Consider the following 17,048-nt stretch of genomic DNA (forward strand, 5'->3'; position numbering starts at 1 on the left):
TTCAGCTCTATTTCTTTTATTGGTTCAGTTAGGGGAGCATTATCCCTGCTGTGCTCCAGCTGCAGCAAAAATTCTGCTGAAGATTCTTCTATGAAGATGCATAGAAAATAGTCTCTTAATATCTCACATACCAGTTTGCCTCTTGTACCAAATTGATGAAAACCCAGGAAATTTACATGAGGAACACTTGCCAGCTGAGTTGTAGAAGGAAGTCAGGCAGTAGCAGCTTGCTGATTTGTGTGGGAGGGCTCTGATCCCAGGACACTGGTGCTGGGAGCTGGTTGGGGTTATTGTCTGTCATCTTGGGGCACTCAGTGCAGATGCTGACCTCAGAGCCACCATCTTCGTCAGAACAGTGTTTTCCTTCCTATCTGCCAACAAGAAGCCTGGGGATTTGTGGATCAGAAAAAATTATAAGTTGAGGATTTCCAGGGTGATATGGAGATAATAGAAATGTGAGGAAGGGATTGAGAAAGAAAGTATCTGAACTACTTTAATTTTCTTCTATAAGCTTAGAAATGGCCAAAGGTATCCCTAGAAGCTTTGAAAGTGACCCTCTGGTCTGGTTAGACTCTAAGGTTGCTAAAAGTTCTGAGAAATTTCCTCTCCTCCAATTCTGTTAAGCTGCAGTAAGTAGCTGGAGGCATGGTCAGTGTGGTAAGAAGGGAGGGCTGGAAGCCATCCAACGGGGCAGTAGAAAAGGGGACTGTCTTTTTGCACAGTGACAGTGAAAGAGAGTTATGCTTCAGGCCTTAGAGAGTTTTTTTGCACATTAAACACAGGGGTCTTTACAGTTTTTTCCCATTAGATAGTTTCAACCTCCTTGAAATGGAGTTCTTGCAATAGCCCATCTGGCTTTGACAAATCAGTCCAGGTCCCACGGTCAAAAACACTTGGTCAGTCTGTTTGTCCAGCAAGTTGCCTATAACAAGGGGTGGTGCTTTAGTATTTACTCTGTATTATCTATAGGGAAAAACCTATTTGTCTGGAAGCCTTAAGCACTGGCATTTCCCTGTGGTCACCATGTGAGACCAAATCTCCACAAAGACCAAAATATTTGTGTTTTTTTCTGGCTACACATAACTCCATCGAGCAGCAGAAATAATTGGTGGAAACATCAGAAAAAAAGAACATAAAGAATGAGCAAGAGTGGAAATGGATAGTTTTAGAAGAGATTTGAAAGAATGGAGAAATGAAGGAAGCAGATTATATTTAATACTAACTGTGCAGTCAGCAGTAGCTTTGGAGATGTTCACCTCCATAGCTATGGCACAGCAGGAAGGGCCCTGCTTCAAGCAGACAGGTGAGAGGAAAAACTTGTAAAGAAAAGCAGTTATGATCAGAAAGTGCAAGTTCATGGGTTCCTGTAAAAGCAATAAGGAACATTTTGACCTGAGACAACAGAAAGTCCAGTGAAATACCATAGGTTTAGAAATCTCAGTAGAATTACTCCCACTTTTGTTAGGGGTCAGTGATGGATGAGTTGCTTTTGAAATATTATTTCTCAAGGACTGTAACCTAGCAAGAGAAAATCATAAAACTACTTTAACTGCTGCTTGTTTAACTTATGGCTAAAGTGGCACAAATTACAGATTCATCAGGGTTGAAAGAGACCTTCAAAATCATCTACAGCAGTTAAACTAGCACCACTGTAGTCACCCCTGAACCATATCCCTAAGTGCCACATCCAGACACAGTAGGATTGCAGCCCAACATAATGCAAGAGAGTCAGCATTCCTGGGGCTGAGGAGCCTGAGAAGGTCTCCTAACTCTGAAGGGAAGCCATGTCATGGGGGATCTGCCTTCCCCTCTGCCAGGACCCTGAGTTCAGATTGTGGGCTTTTGTATAAGACACCTCTTAAAGGAGAGTCGAATAATCTTGCCACTTTGGAGCTAGAATAAACTAGAGGTTGCTTACCTTCCTCAGAAATCTTTCTGTTTGGTGTTCAGTCATACACAATATGTAGTACCAGCCCCAGTTTGCATCTCTGGGTGCTCATAGTTTTACATATCCTGTTGGTGCTTCAGGAGCTATAGCCTGCTTTCCCTCTGCTCACACCAATATAAAGTAAAAGCAATTTGAGTTTAGCAAAGTTGCACCCCACTGATGCTGGTGTGTGAAGAAATTAAGCTCCCGGTTCGAACACCAGAAGAATATTCATATGTTCCTGATTGTTTCATAGCGAGCAAATATGTGCACGGAGCGTCTTGAGCTGTGCTAGCTGCCAGCTGGCACAATTAACTACTACACATGGAGACTGGTTCACCCTGCATCCCTCTAAGGATTGCTCACTTACAGATGTTCACACCTGTCTCTTGATTAATTCAAAATCTTAGCACATGGAGAGAACTCCAGTTAAAAGTCACAGAGTCTTACAGACCTGGCTGTCACTAGGGTTGAATTTCATATGTCAGGTGCACTTAACCTTCTCTGAATTCCCTGGGTGTGGACTAAGTGTCTCCAACTGGATGACAACATTCAGGGGAGCTTAGCTCAGGAAAGGCTGAAGAAAACACAAAACATGTCTCACTGCCTATTGAATCTGAACTAAGAGCAACATCACAATGGAGAGTGACTCTCCATTTCCTGAATTAGAAGGAGAGGTAGTTAATTATTCTATGCACTTACTTGGGGGTAATAATAGTTCACAACTCAAGGCACAAAGTAGTATTCTTGGGGGAAAAAGAGTTCAATTCTCCTTTCTATGATACCACATGTGTAGGCAAATACTGGCTTATCAGTAATTAGTGAACTCCTTTTGCAGATTTTGATCTATACCAGCATAGAAAATTATATCCAATGTTGTGACTCTCCTTTGACTTCCATAATTAAAAAAAGGCCCCTCCAGAAGTCTGTAAAGTTAGTGGGATGATACCAGTATAAATCGGTGAGAGGGGGCTTAAGCCTCTCATATTTAATTTTTTGCAGCATGCTATTCAGGTAAATTCCCAGGGATTCCCAAAGCTCCAGCTACATGCCCAGTTTGAAAGGCTGTCCAGGAAATGCTGGAATGAAGTGGGGACAGCACCTAGCCAAGAGCCATCTGTTGGCCGTTTACCATAGTGCCTCAGAGGACAGTTTCTGAGTGCCTGAACCAAGCACAGATGATGTGGTCTAAACCCATCTCTAGATTCAGACCTACAGTTTAGTACCTCATTTCAGAAGGAGGGCTCCTAGATCCAGTCACTTCAGACTCCTAGCTTATCTTTAAGTTGGACATTAGGAAGAATTTCTTCACAGACAAGATGATTAGACACTGGAATGGGCTGCCCAGGAAGGTGATGGAGTCACTGTCCCTGTTTAAGGAAAAGCTGGATGTGGCACTTAGTGTCATGGTCTGGTTGCAATGGTGGTGTTCAGTGATAGATTGGACGGGACAATCTCAGAGGTCTTTTCCAGTGTTATCAATTCTGTGATTCTGTGATCTCAGAGAAGATGTAAGACTTCTGGTTAATGGTTTAGAACATGAGAAAGTATACAAACAGATGTTACTGTGATTTGTGAAGCACCCTGTCTCTTTTTGTTGAAGGCCAAATTGATGAACCATTCCTACGGAGACCTAAGCATAGTGACCCCCACTCATGCTTATTTCTCCAATGTTTTGAGGTAGAATAATTTGGGCTAGAGGAAGAAGATAAATTTGCTCCTGTGTCACTGGGGTAGTGGAGCAGGGAGCAAATGTCTCAGCCCCTCTGTACTCTCAGATTGATTATCTGTCCTGTGGCCAAAGAACTCCAGAAGATTACCTCATATTATCTTGAATCACCGTGTGTGTAGGATATTAGTTTTGGATGTAGGGCTGGTCTCCATGTAGCAATTCTCTATGCATAAGTTTGTGCTACTCCTTTACACAGATGGACCTCTTATTGCCTCAGCCCAACTTGGAAGTCCATGGGAGACATAAAGAACTCCCTCTTCAAAATGGATTGGGAGCAATAAGTACTGAACCCTTCTCGTGTCCTGCAGAATTTCTACATTGTACTGACAGATTGTCTAAATGACTGACAAAGCTCACTGAAAACACCCCTCAGGCAAAATGTCCTCTGTCCAGTGACATCACCTAGGGCTCTCATGAAAGATAAAAGCTTCCTGATGATACTTGGGACTGGAAGTTACCTATAAACCATCAGTCAAACAGTTTTTGTCTGTACCACAGCAAAATGGATTTTCCAGAAATGTTTCCATGTGGCAGGAGGTGAGGATGGTGGTTCTGTGGGTGGTATCCTCACTGCCTCCTTCTCAACCATAGCTCTCTGCACTGATGTGCAAGTTGCTCCAGGAGACACTCTCTGAGACTTTAAACCCCAGACCCAGCTGCCACAACCTCAGGGTTGTTAAAGAGTTTCTGGCATTTTCTTGGCATGGAAGGAATTTTACATGCCATGATTTCATTGCTTTTTTAGAACAGATTGTCACTTTCTGTCTCCTTAGGTTTTGTTTTCAGACAGAGATACCTCTTTCTTTCTCCAAGTGCAGAGAACCCATGTAAATAGCTGTTTTGTTCATTCACTGGGATGCTTTTACTGGTGTGATCAGTGAGGACACTGTAAAATTTTGTTTCTGTATGTTCTCTGAAATCCACAGAGCTCTTCCTGAGCCATTTGACAGAGTGTTTCACATAATTTTATTCTTTCCTTAATCATTTATATAACATATAATTTTTATAATACTATTTTATTAAAAATAAGGTTCAAAACATAAACACATTGCTTTGTAGGATGTATTGTGCATTATTTTGATGCAATGTGGGTGTGCAACACTGCTATTTGCAAAATTTCATCTTAGCCCTCTGTCTGAAAATGAGGACTGAATATATACAGCATATCTACCTAATAAATACATGAAATATTTTTTAAAGAAATGACCACCTGACTCAACATGCCAGCCCAGACTTTTCAACTAGTTAAATATCACTTTTTTGTTGGTTTGTTCATTTTTTGAGCAAACCTCCTTCTTCTCCCCAGTACTGGTGGTTGTGTCATGTGATCTTTTCTGCAGTTTGCTTCAGTCGTTTCCTTGGAAGCATATTCCATATGTTTACTATCACCTTTTTTTTTGGCCTTTAGTAGCCTAGAGCATTTTCTTCACCAAAAGCTTCATGGTTATCCTTCCAGGAAATATCATTGCTCAAAAAAAGTTTTATAGTAGCAAATAAAACACATTTCCAGAACAGTGCTGCCAAATAGCAAAATAAAAAAAAAAATGTTCCTTGTTTTTGATGATGAAAATATTAAAGGGAATAAAATACTGTGGTGTTTAAAAATAACCAACTCTTTAATAGTACTGTAGGAGAATATTCAATTAAATGGAATGTAGTTTTCCAGTAAGCCCATCTTATCTTAGCTTGAAACAACAGGTTGAATTAATATTTTCCATTTCTGTTTTTCATCTATATTTTGTACTCCTGCCATTGCTGCTACTATTTATATTTTATGTTGAGAGTCTTTTTTTTCAGCTGTTTAAAAAATATTTTACAAAAGCAGCCAGATATCATGTTAGAAACTCAAAGCCCCAAATCAGGCTGTAAATCACAAAACCCCATACACATATATGCCATATAAAAGGCCGCTGTACTATTCTTTAGCACTTCCTGTGTTGACTTTCCTCTTAGCCCTCACAGTAGGTAGAATTGAAGGGTCTTACCTGGCTTTTTTACTTTGCAGACTCAGAACAGAGCACTGGGTCGGACACAGAGGTGCTGGCAGAAAGGACATCCTGCTCATTTGGCTCCCATTCTGACCTAACATCTGGTGGCTCAGGCCCTCAGCCTCCTCCGCCTTCATCCATGGAAGAGATCCAGGTAGAGCTGCAGTGTGCGGACCTCTGGAAAAGATTTCATGACATTGGGACAGAGATGATCATCACGAAAGCAGGCAGGTAAGACATCTCTGGCTTTCTGTCTAGTTACAAAAGAAATCATAACCAAACAAACAAATTTTTATTTCACTGTTTCTTTTTTTTTTAAGAAAGAATTTTTTTTCTCCTTCTTGATAATCCAAATGGATAAACATGCATGAAAAATTAAATAGCTGTCTGAGTTTCTCAGCTGTGTCTCCCATTAGCTTTCTAAAGACAAGTTGTTTCATATGACTGTTTGAATAAGTGGCTCCAAGGGAGAACTGGCAGCTGCAGGAAACCATTGGGGATAGTTGTTCCTTTGAACAAACAAATCAGGAAACAATCATTGTACTGTTGGCTGAACTGAATTTAAGATAAGGTAGGAATTTGGGGGCCAGCCATTTGAGTTTCCTTTCAAGTTTCCATAGCACTTCATGAATTTATTGATTTAATCTCAAATATAGTGAAATTCAAAGTCACCTTTGCATCGAATGAATGTCTTCCTGCAACTCTAAATAGATGCAGTGTAAATGACTTCCTGTACAAAAGATGTGCAAGCCTAATGTTTTCCTTTGCTATTGCAGTGGTACCATGACAGCTGAGGTTAGAAAGAGCCACTGATTAGCCAGATTTTTTTAAAAGGCAAACCTCACCATGACAGGTTAGCCAAGGGGAAGATCTTCACTGCTGACTACTATTTAAAAATGGCAAGGGGTCTGTTTCCCAAAACACAACCTAGAGGTACTTGTACATTTCTACAACCCTAACTAGGATTTTAAGGCACGTTTGCATTAGCAGACCGTTTCTTTCCTCCACCTAATGAGGTTTAAATTCCGATTGACGCGGAGAAGGAGGGCGTCAGCACCACGGACAGAGCCCGCCAGGGCGGCAAACACCGGGAGGGACCCGGGAGCTGTCCCGACTGTGCCGCAGAGATGCAGCAGGGAAATTTCACCCAAGTTTTGGGGAAAACCCACGGTGCTCTATTGTTTACAGCGTTGTTTCTTATCTGTGCTCTCAGAATTAGCCAGAACAGTTCGACTTGTTGTTTTATATGCTTGTGAAGTGAGTGTTATTGCTCTCTAGCCCCACAAAGTCCAGATAATTCAAGGAAAGTTATGCTGGACAAAGAACCCAGATGATCCCTGAAAAAGATTATCAGAGGCAGATTAGGTCCCGGTTTTAGATTTCAGTGGCAAAGGAAGAATTTTTCATCAGTACAGAGTGGGCTGCTGGTTTTGACCTTTTGCCTCAAATGGAAGAGGCAAAGTAACAGGAATGATATCACTTGCTATTGTGCAACACCTCTTCTCTGGAAATGTTAAAGCAGAGAAACAGAGAAAATCATTACTCTCCTCTTTTCATAGGTGGTGGCATTGAGACCTGAGCAGATCAAGTGATCTGTCCAGCATCATTAAATATGGCACTGGAAGAACCAGCTTCCTTCTTTCTGAGTTTATCATCCTGGTGCCTGGACCATGCTGCTTCAGAAACTTAAAATAATACATTATTACCTGTTAGATTAAGCATAATTAATTCTCTGATGATACATGGACTAGATAGACTTAAAAGCAGAATAAAAATCTCTATGCCCACCAGTTCAAACCAAAATGTCTGGAACTTATTGGCAGCTCACAATTTTCTGAATGAAGTATGTGACCTTTCTGACATCTTACAAGCTCCAGTGAGAATAATTCTTTCACTTTCAGAAGACCATGTATCACAATAGAATCATAACTTCCCTTGCAAATAATTTATTCATTATAATCTGAAATAATATTCTTTCTCCTTGAAATGCTTGGAATTATTTGAGTACTGATGGCCAACTGTCACATCACTGCCCACAGAAAATCTATGTAATTACTAAATAGATGTGGTTTTTTTCTGCTTGATGATGTTCTTCTCCAGATGTGATGTTAACAATATTGGAGGGCTGCTGTTTTTTTCTTTTTCTGTTGACTACATTTGTAGGTTAATCATAATGAGCATAATGAAGAGCTGGGCAGTTTCTTTCAGTAATAACACCTATTTATTGAGGATGATCTTTACAGGTGTGATATAATTTGAAAATTAAATGGTTGAACAGTTCAACAGGTTAAACAGTTTTCTCTCAGAGAAGATGTGTCTGTGATGGGTGAGAACTGAGTCTAGCAATCCTGTTTCTCCATATGGGATGCATGATATATGATGCATTCCAGAGATTAGATTTTATTATTTCTGGCATAAATAACAGCACTAGTGTTATTCCCTGAAGATTTCCTACTACTTATTCAAATTGTAAGAGACACAAAGTGTAATTTGCATCTGCTTCCTTCCTCACAGAAGATTTTGCTCTTGTTGCTTTCTCTTTGGAAACCCTGAGTCCCATAAGGCCCACTTGTTTTGAAAGCCATTATAATTACAGACTCAGTTGCCTATAACTACAGCTGCTCCTTAATTTTCTATGACTTGTAAGGCACTGCCTGGTTCCTGCATGTCCCCACAATGTCTCTGCTCTCGCTGTGTAATGCTAATTTCTAAACTACATTCTCATTTCAAATGTATTTCTGCCTATGTCAGGCACACTGCACTTTTTGACTTTCAGACTCCTACTCTCACTCACTTTTACTCACTCTCAGTTCTTTGCTGTTTTTCTTTCCTTGATGCTGTGTTTATAGATGTCTTTTTTTTTCTCTTTAACTTACTCCAGTCCTCTTACAACTCTTCCTTTTTCCTTTCCACTGAAACACTTTTATTTAGATTTTGATCAGATGCTTATAACAAGCCTCCTTTGTTCCTTGTGTAAAAGATGCAAATGGCTGTCAGCTGCAGTCATTCAAATCTGCAATTTACCTTTATCTCCTTTTTGTTTGAAAGGCAACCTTGGACTCTGTACAAAATAAATTAATTCATCGTAAGACCCAGGTCATACTGATTTCAACAACCGGTCCTAAAATAATTTTTAACTCTTTTTCTCTACTCTCCTTTACTAAAAGTGATCATATTGGCAGCATCAGTGGAGGAATTTGAAACCTTTTCCACATCCCTACAATCCCTGTCTAATGTCCATGGTCACCTGAGCTGCAGGGGTAAATCTGTTAGTTAACAGATGCATAGAAGTGCTGCTCAAAGTGGGGAAAAAAGTGCACTTACTCCTGGGGAAATACACTGTAGGGAGTGCTTGGAGTCCTCTGGATCTGTAAGGGAATGGCAGCCTACTGTTTATGGAGGTAGTTTTATGGGTGCTACCATGAATACCAGCACGTCCAAGAGGTATCATTCTGGCAACACAGGTTCTGCCTTAACAGAGCCTGGATCTCATCTCAGCAACGGGGGAAATGATCTCATCTGTCATACCACAGTTATCATGTGCTGCAGGATGGCTCAAACCAAAATGCTGATGGCCAGGATCGAGAGTAAGACTGGAAAAAGCCATCAGTGAGTGAAACAGGTGACCTTGTCCTCTCCTGACTTCTCTGTGCCTCCTGAGAGGTTAAATGGTACTTAACCTGCAGTCTTTGCGTTGCTGAAATCATGAGTCTGAGTTGTTTGTAGCATGTACTTGGGGCTGTACACATTACCAGGTGTTATTTTTCCTTTTCAGTGGAAAGAAGGGTGGGTCCAAAAATGCTCCTCAGTTAGAGAGAGCAGCAGAGATTTTGTAATCAAGCTCTGTTGATGCTGAAGGGGCCCATGGAGAGGACTTCTCAGAGCAAGGCCTGGCGGGCTACAGCTACCAAACTGCTTTTTAGAGTTCCTGGCCTCATGGGCCAGATAAGCTTGCTCCAGCTTCCAGAAGAATGTCCCCTTTGAGAGCAACTGAGAAGATCTGTTGGTCTCCCTCTCCTTCATAAACAATAAATCCATTTGCTACCAAGCCCTGACCTCAGCTTTTCCTCTCAAAACACACATCTCTACATGATCTCATGCTGCAGAGGGAAACAGAAGGGCATTTCTCCACTGCCTTTCATTTCCTTGCCCTGCCTTCCTTTCCTTCACTCCTTACCACATTTGTTTCTCTACAGAAATGTACATTTGGCATCAGTCTTAAATGCAGGGAAATATGAGATATGAAATAACAAGGTTAACTTCAGGTTGCCCTGTAAACTCACACACATTGTAAACACTGTGCATACTTAATCTGCAGACCTAAATCAGATTATTTTGCAAAGTTTCTCAACTGGATTTTTTTTATATATATCTGGGAAATGACTGCTCTGCTTATCACTGAAATAGACACATTTTCTTTTGCTACAATTGAAGAGAACATCCCTTCATTTTAGGCTTCGAATTTAGTAGATGTCACCCTTATACAAGTCTACTCTTATCTATGCTCCTAACTTAAGGGTAATAATCTGAATCATTATTCTAATGTGAAAAAAAATCCATTTTGGGGATATACCTGTGATCCTCCACCTATGACCAGTTTTCTCAAAGTAAAATTAAACTATATTTTAAAAGGAAGTCTTAAATACCATCACCAAAAGATATACTGCTAGCTGCCACAACCAATTTTTTGTTGAAAGTTCCCCAACATGATTCTTAATATGAGTACACACTCCTGCACTGGCAAATACTTTTAAACCAAATTCTAGAGATATTTATCTATCATTAGCTTTCTTCACATTTGATGTTCATAAACTTCAATCTCATTATGGAAGAAAACAGAAATTGAGGTGACTGAGGCACATAGCTGTTACTAAAATGCTTTTAAAAACACTTCTAAGTGGTCCTAAAGCAGTAGTAGTAACTTATTTCATATCACATCATATTTCCCCTAAAAGGGTACTGTGTTTAAGTTCACAGTCTAAGTTTAGGAAGACTCTTTTCCTGCTGAGTGGTAAAGCTAACATATAAATAACTTGATCATCCCAAACTGATGCTGATATAAAACCTCCTACTAAAATATATCAGATGTCATCACATGTTCCCTATGAAAACAGACAGCCTTTGTGCCCATAGCTTTGACAATGAAGCTGACACCTATCTAGATGAAAGATTCTTGACTGTTTATTAACACAACCATATCCAAACGGCCTGAATTCCTTCCAAACCTATGAGCCTCTTGTTTTCTATAAGGCTGGTGCCTCTGGGCAACCAAGAGCCAGCCAAGAGGAAATGCAGAAAACAGGGACTTTACCAGGATTATACACGAGCACATCCCTAAGTCTCCACTGTTTGCCTTTTCCATTTCCCTTTTTCCACACAGCAGTGCTGCTGGAGACCTGCTGTGACAGTTCCAGCCACATCTTTATGGAAAAGGAACCTCAGTTAGTTTTATACCCACAGAAAAAAGAAAAACAGTAATAATTTACAAAACTTTAAAGGTACACTTAAACCTTAGAGAAAGTACTGGGATCAGCTGAGCTCTCTCCGATCATTTTAGAGATTAGCCTCTAAGCCTGCTGAACGGTCTGTGGTAATCTTTTACAAGGTATTTCATAAGCAAACAACCCCACAGGCTATACTGCAACTTTACACGGGGCTGAAGATTTGGAGAGAGCTTCTTTGGGACACACAGTGCATTCAATTTTCCCAACACAGTGTGCAGACTTAGACCCAAAGAGACTCTGATTTAATCCTGGGTTTTTCATCAACCTCTGAAACATGACCTGCCTCTTTAGCTGCTCCCAAGCCACCTCTCTCTAATTAAAGAGAGCTGGACTGTAAAATGCCACATCCTGTACCCATTTGGCTTGGCAGATTTAATGAGCCATTGTGGCAGAAACAAGGTAATGCCCTCAAGCCATTGAAGACTAATCCATTATTCCTTCCTCACCTCCCCCCCAGTCATTCTACTAGCAAACTCACACCATCAGTTGCACAAATCGCTCTCTCCTTGAAGGGTTTCTGCAGACGATTTTTCTGACAGTTTTACGTCTCTCATAACTTGGGTTAGCTGTGCTGTGGCAGCTGTGGGGTGGTGCTCTCCCCACCCCCCACGATAAATGCCCTTTTCCAAAGCAGATGCAGTTACTAATAGGTCAGTCAGATCTTATCTTCTCAGTGTGGGCTGAAATAAAAGAGCTGTGGGTAGGGGCAAAGGCTGAGCATCAACTTCCTACTCCTTCCCACCCTTTTCTGCAAGTGCCTATGTGTGGCTTGGCTGGGAAAGAATGAAATAGATTCTCATGATCACATCCCTGTCGTGCCAAGTTTGAGAGATACTTCTGGAGATGTTGACACAATCTTTCCTGCTTTCTTCCTCTTCCAGGCTGCATTCACTAGCAATACTTTGAGAAACAGAAATGTTGAAATAAGAACTAAATCTTTTTCTCTGCCATTTCACAGCTTCTCACTAAATAGAAGGGAAAGTGTCATGATGGTTTGTAGGGATGGCTTCTAGAAACATTTCTTGTACACTTTCCTACTATTTTGGTATTGTGATTTTAAATTGCCCTTTAATATCCTCCCTCCATCCACATGCTTCCCTCCTGGAAGGATGTATCTACTTATCAGAAAAGCAGAATATGATTTTGCATAAGCATCCAGTACTTTTTGGGGTTTCTCCTACCAAAGCTTTGTATTTTCTAGGCAGAAGTCATTCAGTTAACACCATCCTATAGGACCTCAGCTTAAGTTTTTCTCAGATAAAGGCTGAGAAGCCACTCAGCTAGAGCTCAGGTCTGAGTCAGTGAAACAATGCAGGGTTTTTTCAGCGCTCTTCTCTGACTCCGGTGTTGCTAGATGCCTTCTGCACCTCATTCAGTTCAGCTCCTCGGATTTTATGAAGGTGTAAAAATACCACATTAGTTGCAAATATAATATGGCATAAGTAATTCCCTCAGCATGCTCTTTGAGGGAGGTGTAGAATAGAAATTGGTCTACTGGCCACCATAAAATTTTTAAGGAAGAGAAATTAGGCCATAGGCATACTAACACTAACATACTTTAAGGCTGAAATTGTTCTGGTCTATTCTTTTCTGAAATAATTGCCTAGCTACAAGCACTCCCACAACAGTGACTGTGCTTAGCAGAGCTTAACTTGTGCTCAGACAAGAAGAAAAAGGCTGGGAATTACTTCTCTTTAGTGTAGAGTTGCATACCTTGTCTATCAGGAGAAAATGCTTAAGATAGATCTGGATCATATGGCTTACAAAAGACAACATCTATTAAAAAGATTGCACAAAACACTGCCATGACTTTGAGGAAACAATGACAATAATGCCAGTGTTTGTATTGAATATGAAATACATTCCTAATAAGCAGATTAATTTGGGGAATGTTTTTTCTTAAGTAACTATAAACATGAGAGTGATCTTTCAGGACGATGTATTTGCTTTAAATGTTACCTGAATGCTTTCAAACTCTATACTGAAATGTGGTATTCTCAAAAAAAAGAGAACTAAAATGATCCAGCATTAAATGGGATATGAGAGAAGGGTTACAAATATATGGCCAGTGGGAAAAACACAAAGTAAAAGGCACACTGCCCATCCTAGAAAAGCCTTAGAGAGGATGATTTGTGTGAAGCGTAGCAGAACTGTCTGCTAGGAACTGGGAACAGAGTGCTTGATTGTCAGTATTCTATCATTACTTACAGGTTGTTAGTGCGTTACCCCTTTTTCTAAATGAGAAAAATACTGAATATTCAAACCACTGCCAGCACAGTCTTTTCTACCCACACCAAGCCCAGAGGAATCATGCCAAGGACTGGGCTGTGTAAAGTAGCATGCTTATGGTGCCAGAGAGAGGGGCAAGAAACCTCTTCAGCTTCCTTATTCACCATTTTCTTCCTTGTTTCTACTCTTAATTTCCTAGGAGAATGTTTCCAGCCATGAGGGTGAAAATTACAGGCTTGGATCCCCACCAGCAGTATTATATTGCCATGGACATTGTCCCTGTGGATAACAAGAGATACAGGTAAGCTTTTCAGGGGCAGAGGTGGGAATCTTGTAGCAACTTATTGTCAATGACACCTGCCATTTAATGACACCCACCATTGCAAAGGTGTGCTGGAGGAGACCCTGATGGCTTACACCAACATAGTTGACTTGACCAGAATCTTTAGACACAAAACCAGAATTTTAATACAGTCTTTTGTACTTTTTGAATGAAATCTTTCTCTTTTCAAGTAGCAGTTTTCAATTGAGGAGATCTCTATCATGCATTTCCTGATTGACACGATCAGCAATGACTCTCTGAGGGAACCAATAACTGGAGTTATCAATGGGGGTCTGCAGCCCCTAAAATTACCTCAGCAAGAAAGGAATGGGCAAGGAGCAGCTGAACTAAGCCAGGCCCCTCAGGTCTGGCCTGAACTGGACTGGGTGATTTCTGTTTTAAAAGTGCCTACTGTCCAGCATAGCGGCCTCAGTGAATATTGATCCCTGACCTACAGTATGGAGTCACTGAGAAACTTTCCACTGCTGACATAAAGACAGGAAGAAGAGATTTCTCTGATATTAATGGGCTTCTGATCTTAAAGAATACTCTGGAAAACTCATGAACCTCTGCATCTCAGAAAACTCTCCAGACTGACATGATTTATGTATTCTAATTTAAAGACCCCCGAGAGCAAGTCTTTTCTCCAGATAGTCTTGTTTGAACCACTTTTCAAGGATTCAAACTTGAACCTCTGCTTCAAATGCTAAATACTACATTTTTGCTCCCAAATTGTACAGAATTTTAATCAGGAAAATACTTTTCCTGGGAAGCAGCAAGATAGTGTTTGTTACTCAGATGGATGTTTTTCCTCTCATTTCTAAGAGTGTGGTTCTAACAACATTGACATTGAAAATACGTTTATTTTCTTACCCTTCTTTTCTGTCCTTGTTAAGTTGCACGGCCACATAGAACAAACTACCAGGAAAAGAAAAGACCCCTCTTTTTTGCTTTTTCTCCCCCCATTTCCTGTGAAAATACAAAAAATGAGTCACTGTTTTTAGGTAAAGACTGAGACATCTTAGCAGAGACCTAAAGAGGGGTAGCACAGGGCAGAACTCAGAGGTGTCAGTGGAACTGTTTGTGAAATGCTTTAGAGGGAAGGAGCTGCAGGGCAGGAAAAAAAAAGTGTCTAGGCAAAGCTGTGGTAGAGAAATTTATGGCATATATAGGATGGCTAGATCAGGAACAAAAAAATGATTTTTCCCTCTAATCCCAATGTATGTAACACTATATGGAATTTCCTGTTTTGCAACATTTCAAACCAGCGATTCTCTTTTATCGATTGTTTTAGCAGTATCCCTTGGATATTGCCCTTTCTGGGTGAAGCCAAATGTGTTTTCCAAAGTCTGGTATGAGATAGAATGCAGATTTCCAGAAATTGCAGGATGTTTATTAATATTTTCAGCGATGACTTTGTTTACCCAGGTTTTACAGCCTCTTATTTTGGCTCAGAGAGGGTTAAGGAACTGAGAAGGCACATGTGGCAGAGTTTTACAGGGAAAATAACTGCAAGGTGGTTTTAATAAGAATTCAAGTCTGAACAAGTGGCTCAGGGGTAATCTGGCTTTCATTTAGAAGGTAGGAGGTTGCAATAAAGCACATTCTCCCCTGACTGCAAATGAGAGCTTGGGGTGCATGAGGGTGGCAGGGGAGGGGGAGCCTGGATGTGTTCCTGCAGTGAGTGAGTAACAATCTCCTTTAGCCACCTACCCTTCCTCTTTCAGGTATGTGTATCACAGCTCCAAGTGGATGGTGGCTGGCAACGCTGACTCCCCAGTGCCCCCGAGGGTTTACATCCACCCTGACTCCCTGGCTTCTGGAGACACCTGGATGAGGCAGGTGGTCAGTTTTGACAAGCTCAAGCTGACCAACAACGAGCTGGATGATCAAGGCCATGTAAGTTAGAAGTTAATCCTGGTGCCTGCTGAACCAGCCTTGCTCCACTCAGACTTGAAAGGGTGCTGCTACTGCTTTGATGCTCCTGTGTCCTGTTGGGCACACGTGTCTGTGGCTGCTTCCAGATTTATGGAGGTTTTTTTGGCTGTTTCAGTGCTTTTCCTCAAAATGTTGCCTGACCCTATAAAGCACCTTTCTCTTTGCTCACAGCAAAAACTTTGTCTCATACATGCTTGTAAGAAAAGGATAATTTTCTCCATATTAGCTCTTATTCCATCCCTGCTTTCTTGTACACCTGGATGTTGCATAGAATATTTTTTGGGAAAAATTTCCTTTTCCTTTTGTTTTCTTTTCAGATAATCTTACATTCAATGCATAAGTATCAGCCTCGTGTTCATGTCATCCGCAAGGATTTCAGCAGTGATCTTTCTCCTACAAAGCCAGTTCCTTCAGGAGATGGGGTGAAAACCTTCAATTTCCCTGAGACAGTTTTCACCACAGTGACAGCCTACCAAAATCAACAGGTAAATCCTTCATGCTCCTTTTATGTTGTGCATTCATAAAAATATCAGTGTGCTCTTTGTGACTGAGATACTAACTTCTCTGAGAAACATAGAGAAGTTACACTTTACAGGCTAGAAAAGAAAATGCATGCTCTGGGGTATTGTGTAGACATGAGCTATCTAGCCAGGAAACCACCTTGAAGATGTAAAAGCTGTAGCTTTTGCTGTAAAATAAGTAACTAGGATCAACTGTAAAGAGGTGCATTGTGTTCAGATTTCCTTGCTACCTCATGGTACAAAACTAGAGCATCCTGTCCTCACTATCATTTTAAGGCAGTACAGATATTCTGGATCAGTTATCTTAGAGACAAAGCAGTTGGGTTTTTTATAGCAGTGAAGGAAAAAGTTTTGAAGAAGCCAAATCTCATCAGTTTGTTAACAAAATAAGCCTTTGAATACATGTATTGCATATAAAGTGAAATTATCATGCATGAATGTCCTGAGGGATAGGGGTCAGGTAAGGAGTCAAGTAATACACCTGAAATTCAGGAAAGTAAACTTCCAGCTCTGCAAGGAGATGGTCAGTAGGATCTCCTGGGAGCCTGCCCTTAGGAACAGAGGTGGCAGATCTTTAAGGAAGTCGACCATACAGGCCAACAGCTAGCAACCCCCAGGAGCCAGAAATCAGACAAGGAATTCAAAAGAGTGGGGGCCTGCTGGGCAAACCAAAAGGAAAGGAACAAATGGACAGGCAGTGGAAACAAAGACAGGTACCCTGTGTAGGGTTTGGGTGAGGAAGGCCATGGCAAAGTTGCAAAGAACAACAAGGAGAGCTTCTACAAGTTAAACAGAAAAGGAGATGTACCTCCCCTGATAAACAATGCTGGAAAACTGCTAATGACTGATGAGAAGGCTGAGGTGCTTAACAACTTTTTTGCCTTAGT

The 17,048-nt window shown here is 40.9% G+C and overlaps 1 protein-coding gene across 1 annotated transcript in view; it reads left to right on the forward strand.

Annotated features, from left to right (window-relative positions):
* Positions 1–17,048, forward strand: part of TBX15 (T-box transcription factor 15) — a 90,832-nt gene that overhangs the window by 48,417 nt on the left and 25,367 nt on the right. Inside the window, exons 2-5 of the mRNA XM_015648168.3 lie at positions 5,665–5,878; positions 13,580–13,681; positions 15,430–15,601; positions 15,958–16,125. Coding sequence (XP_015503654.1) covers positions 5,665–5,878; positions 13,580–13,681; positions 15,430–15,601; positions 15,958–16,125 — 656 coding nt within the window. The remainder of the gene's footprint in view (positions 1–5,664; positions 5,879–13,579; positions 13,682–15,429; positions 15,602–15,957; positions 16,126–17,048) is intronic.

Source organism: Parus major, chromosome 1, assembly GCF_001522545.3.
Source record: "Parus major isolate Abel chromosome 1, Parus_major1.1, whole genome shotgun sequence".
In the NCBI taxonomy this organism is placed as follows: Eukaryota; Metazoa; Chordata; class Aves; order Passeriformes; family Paridae; genus Parus; species Parus major.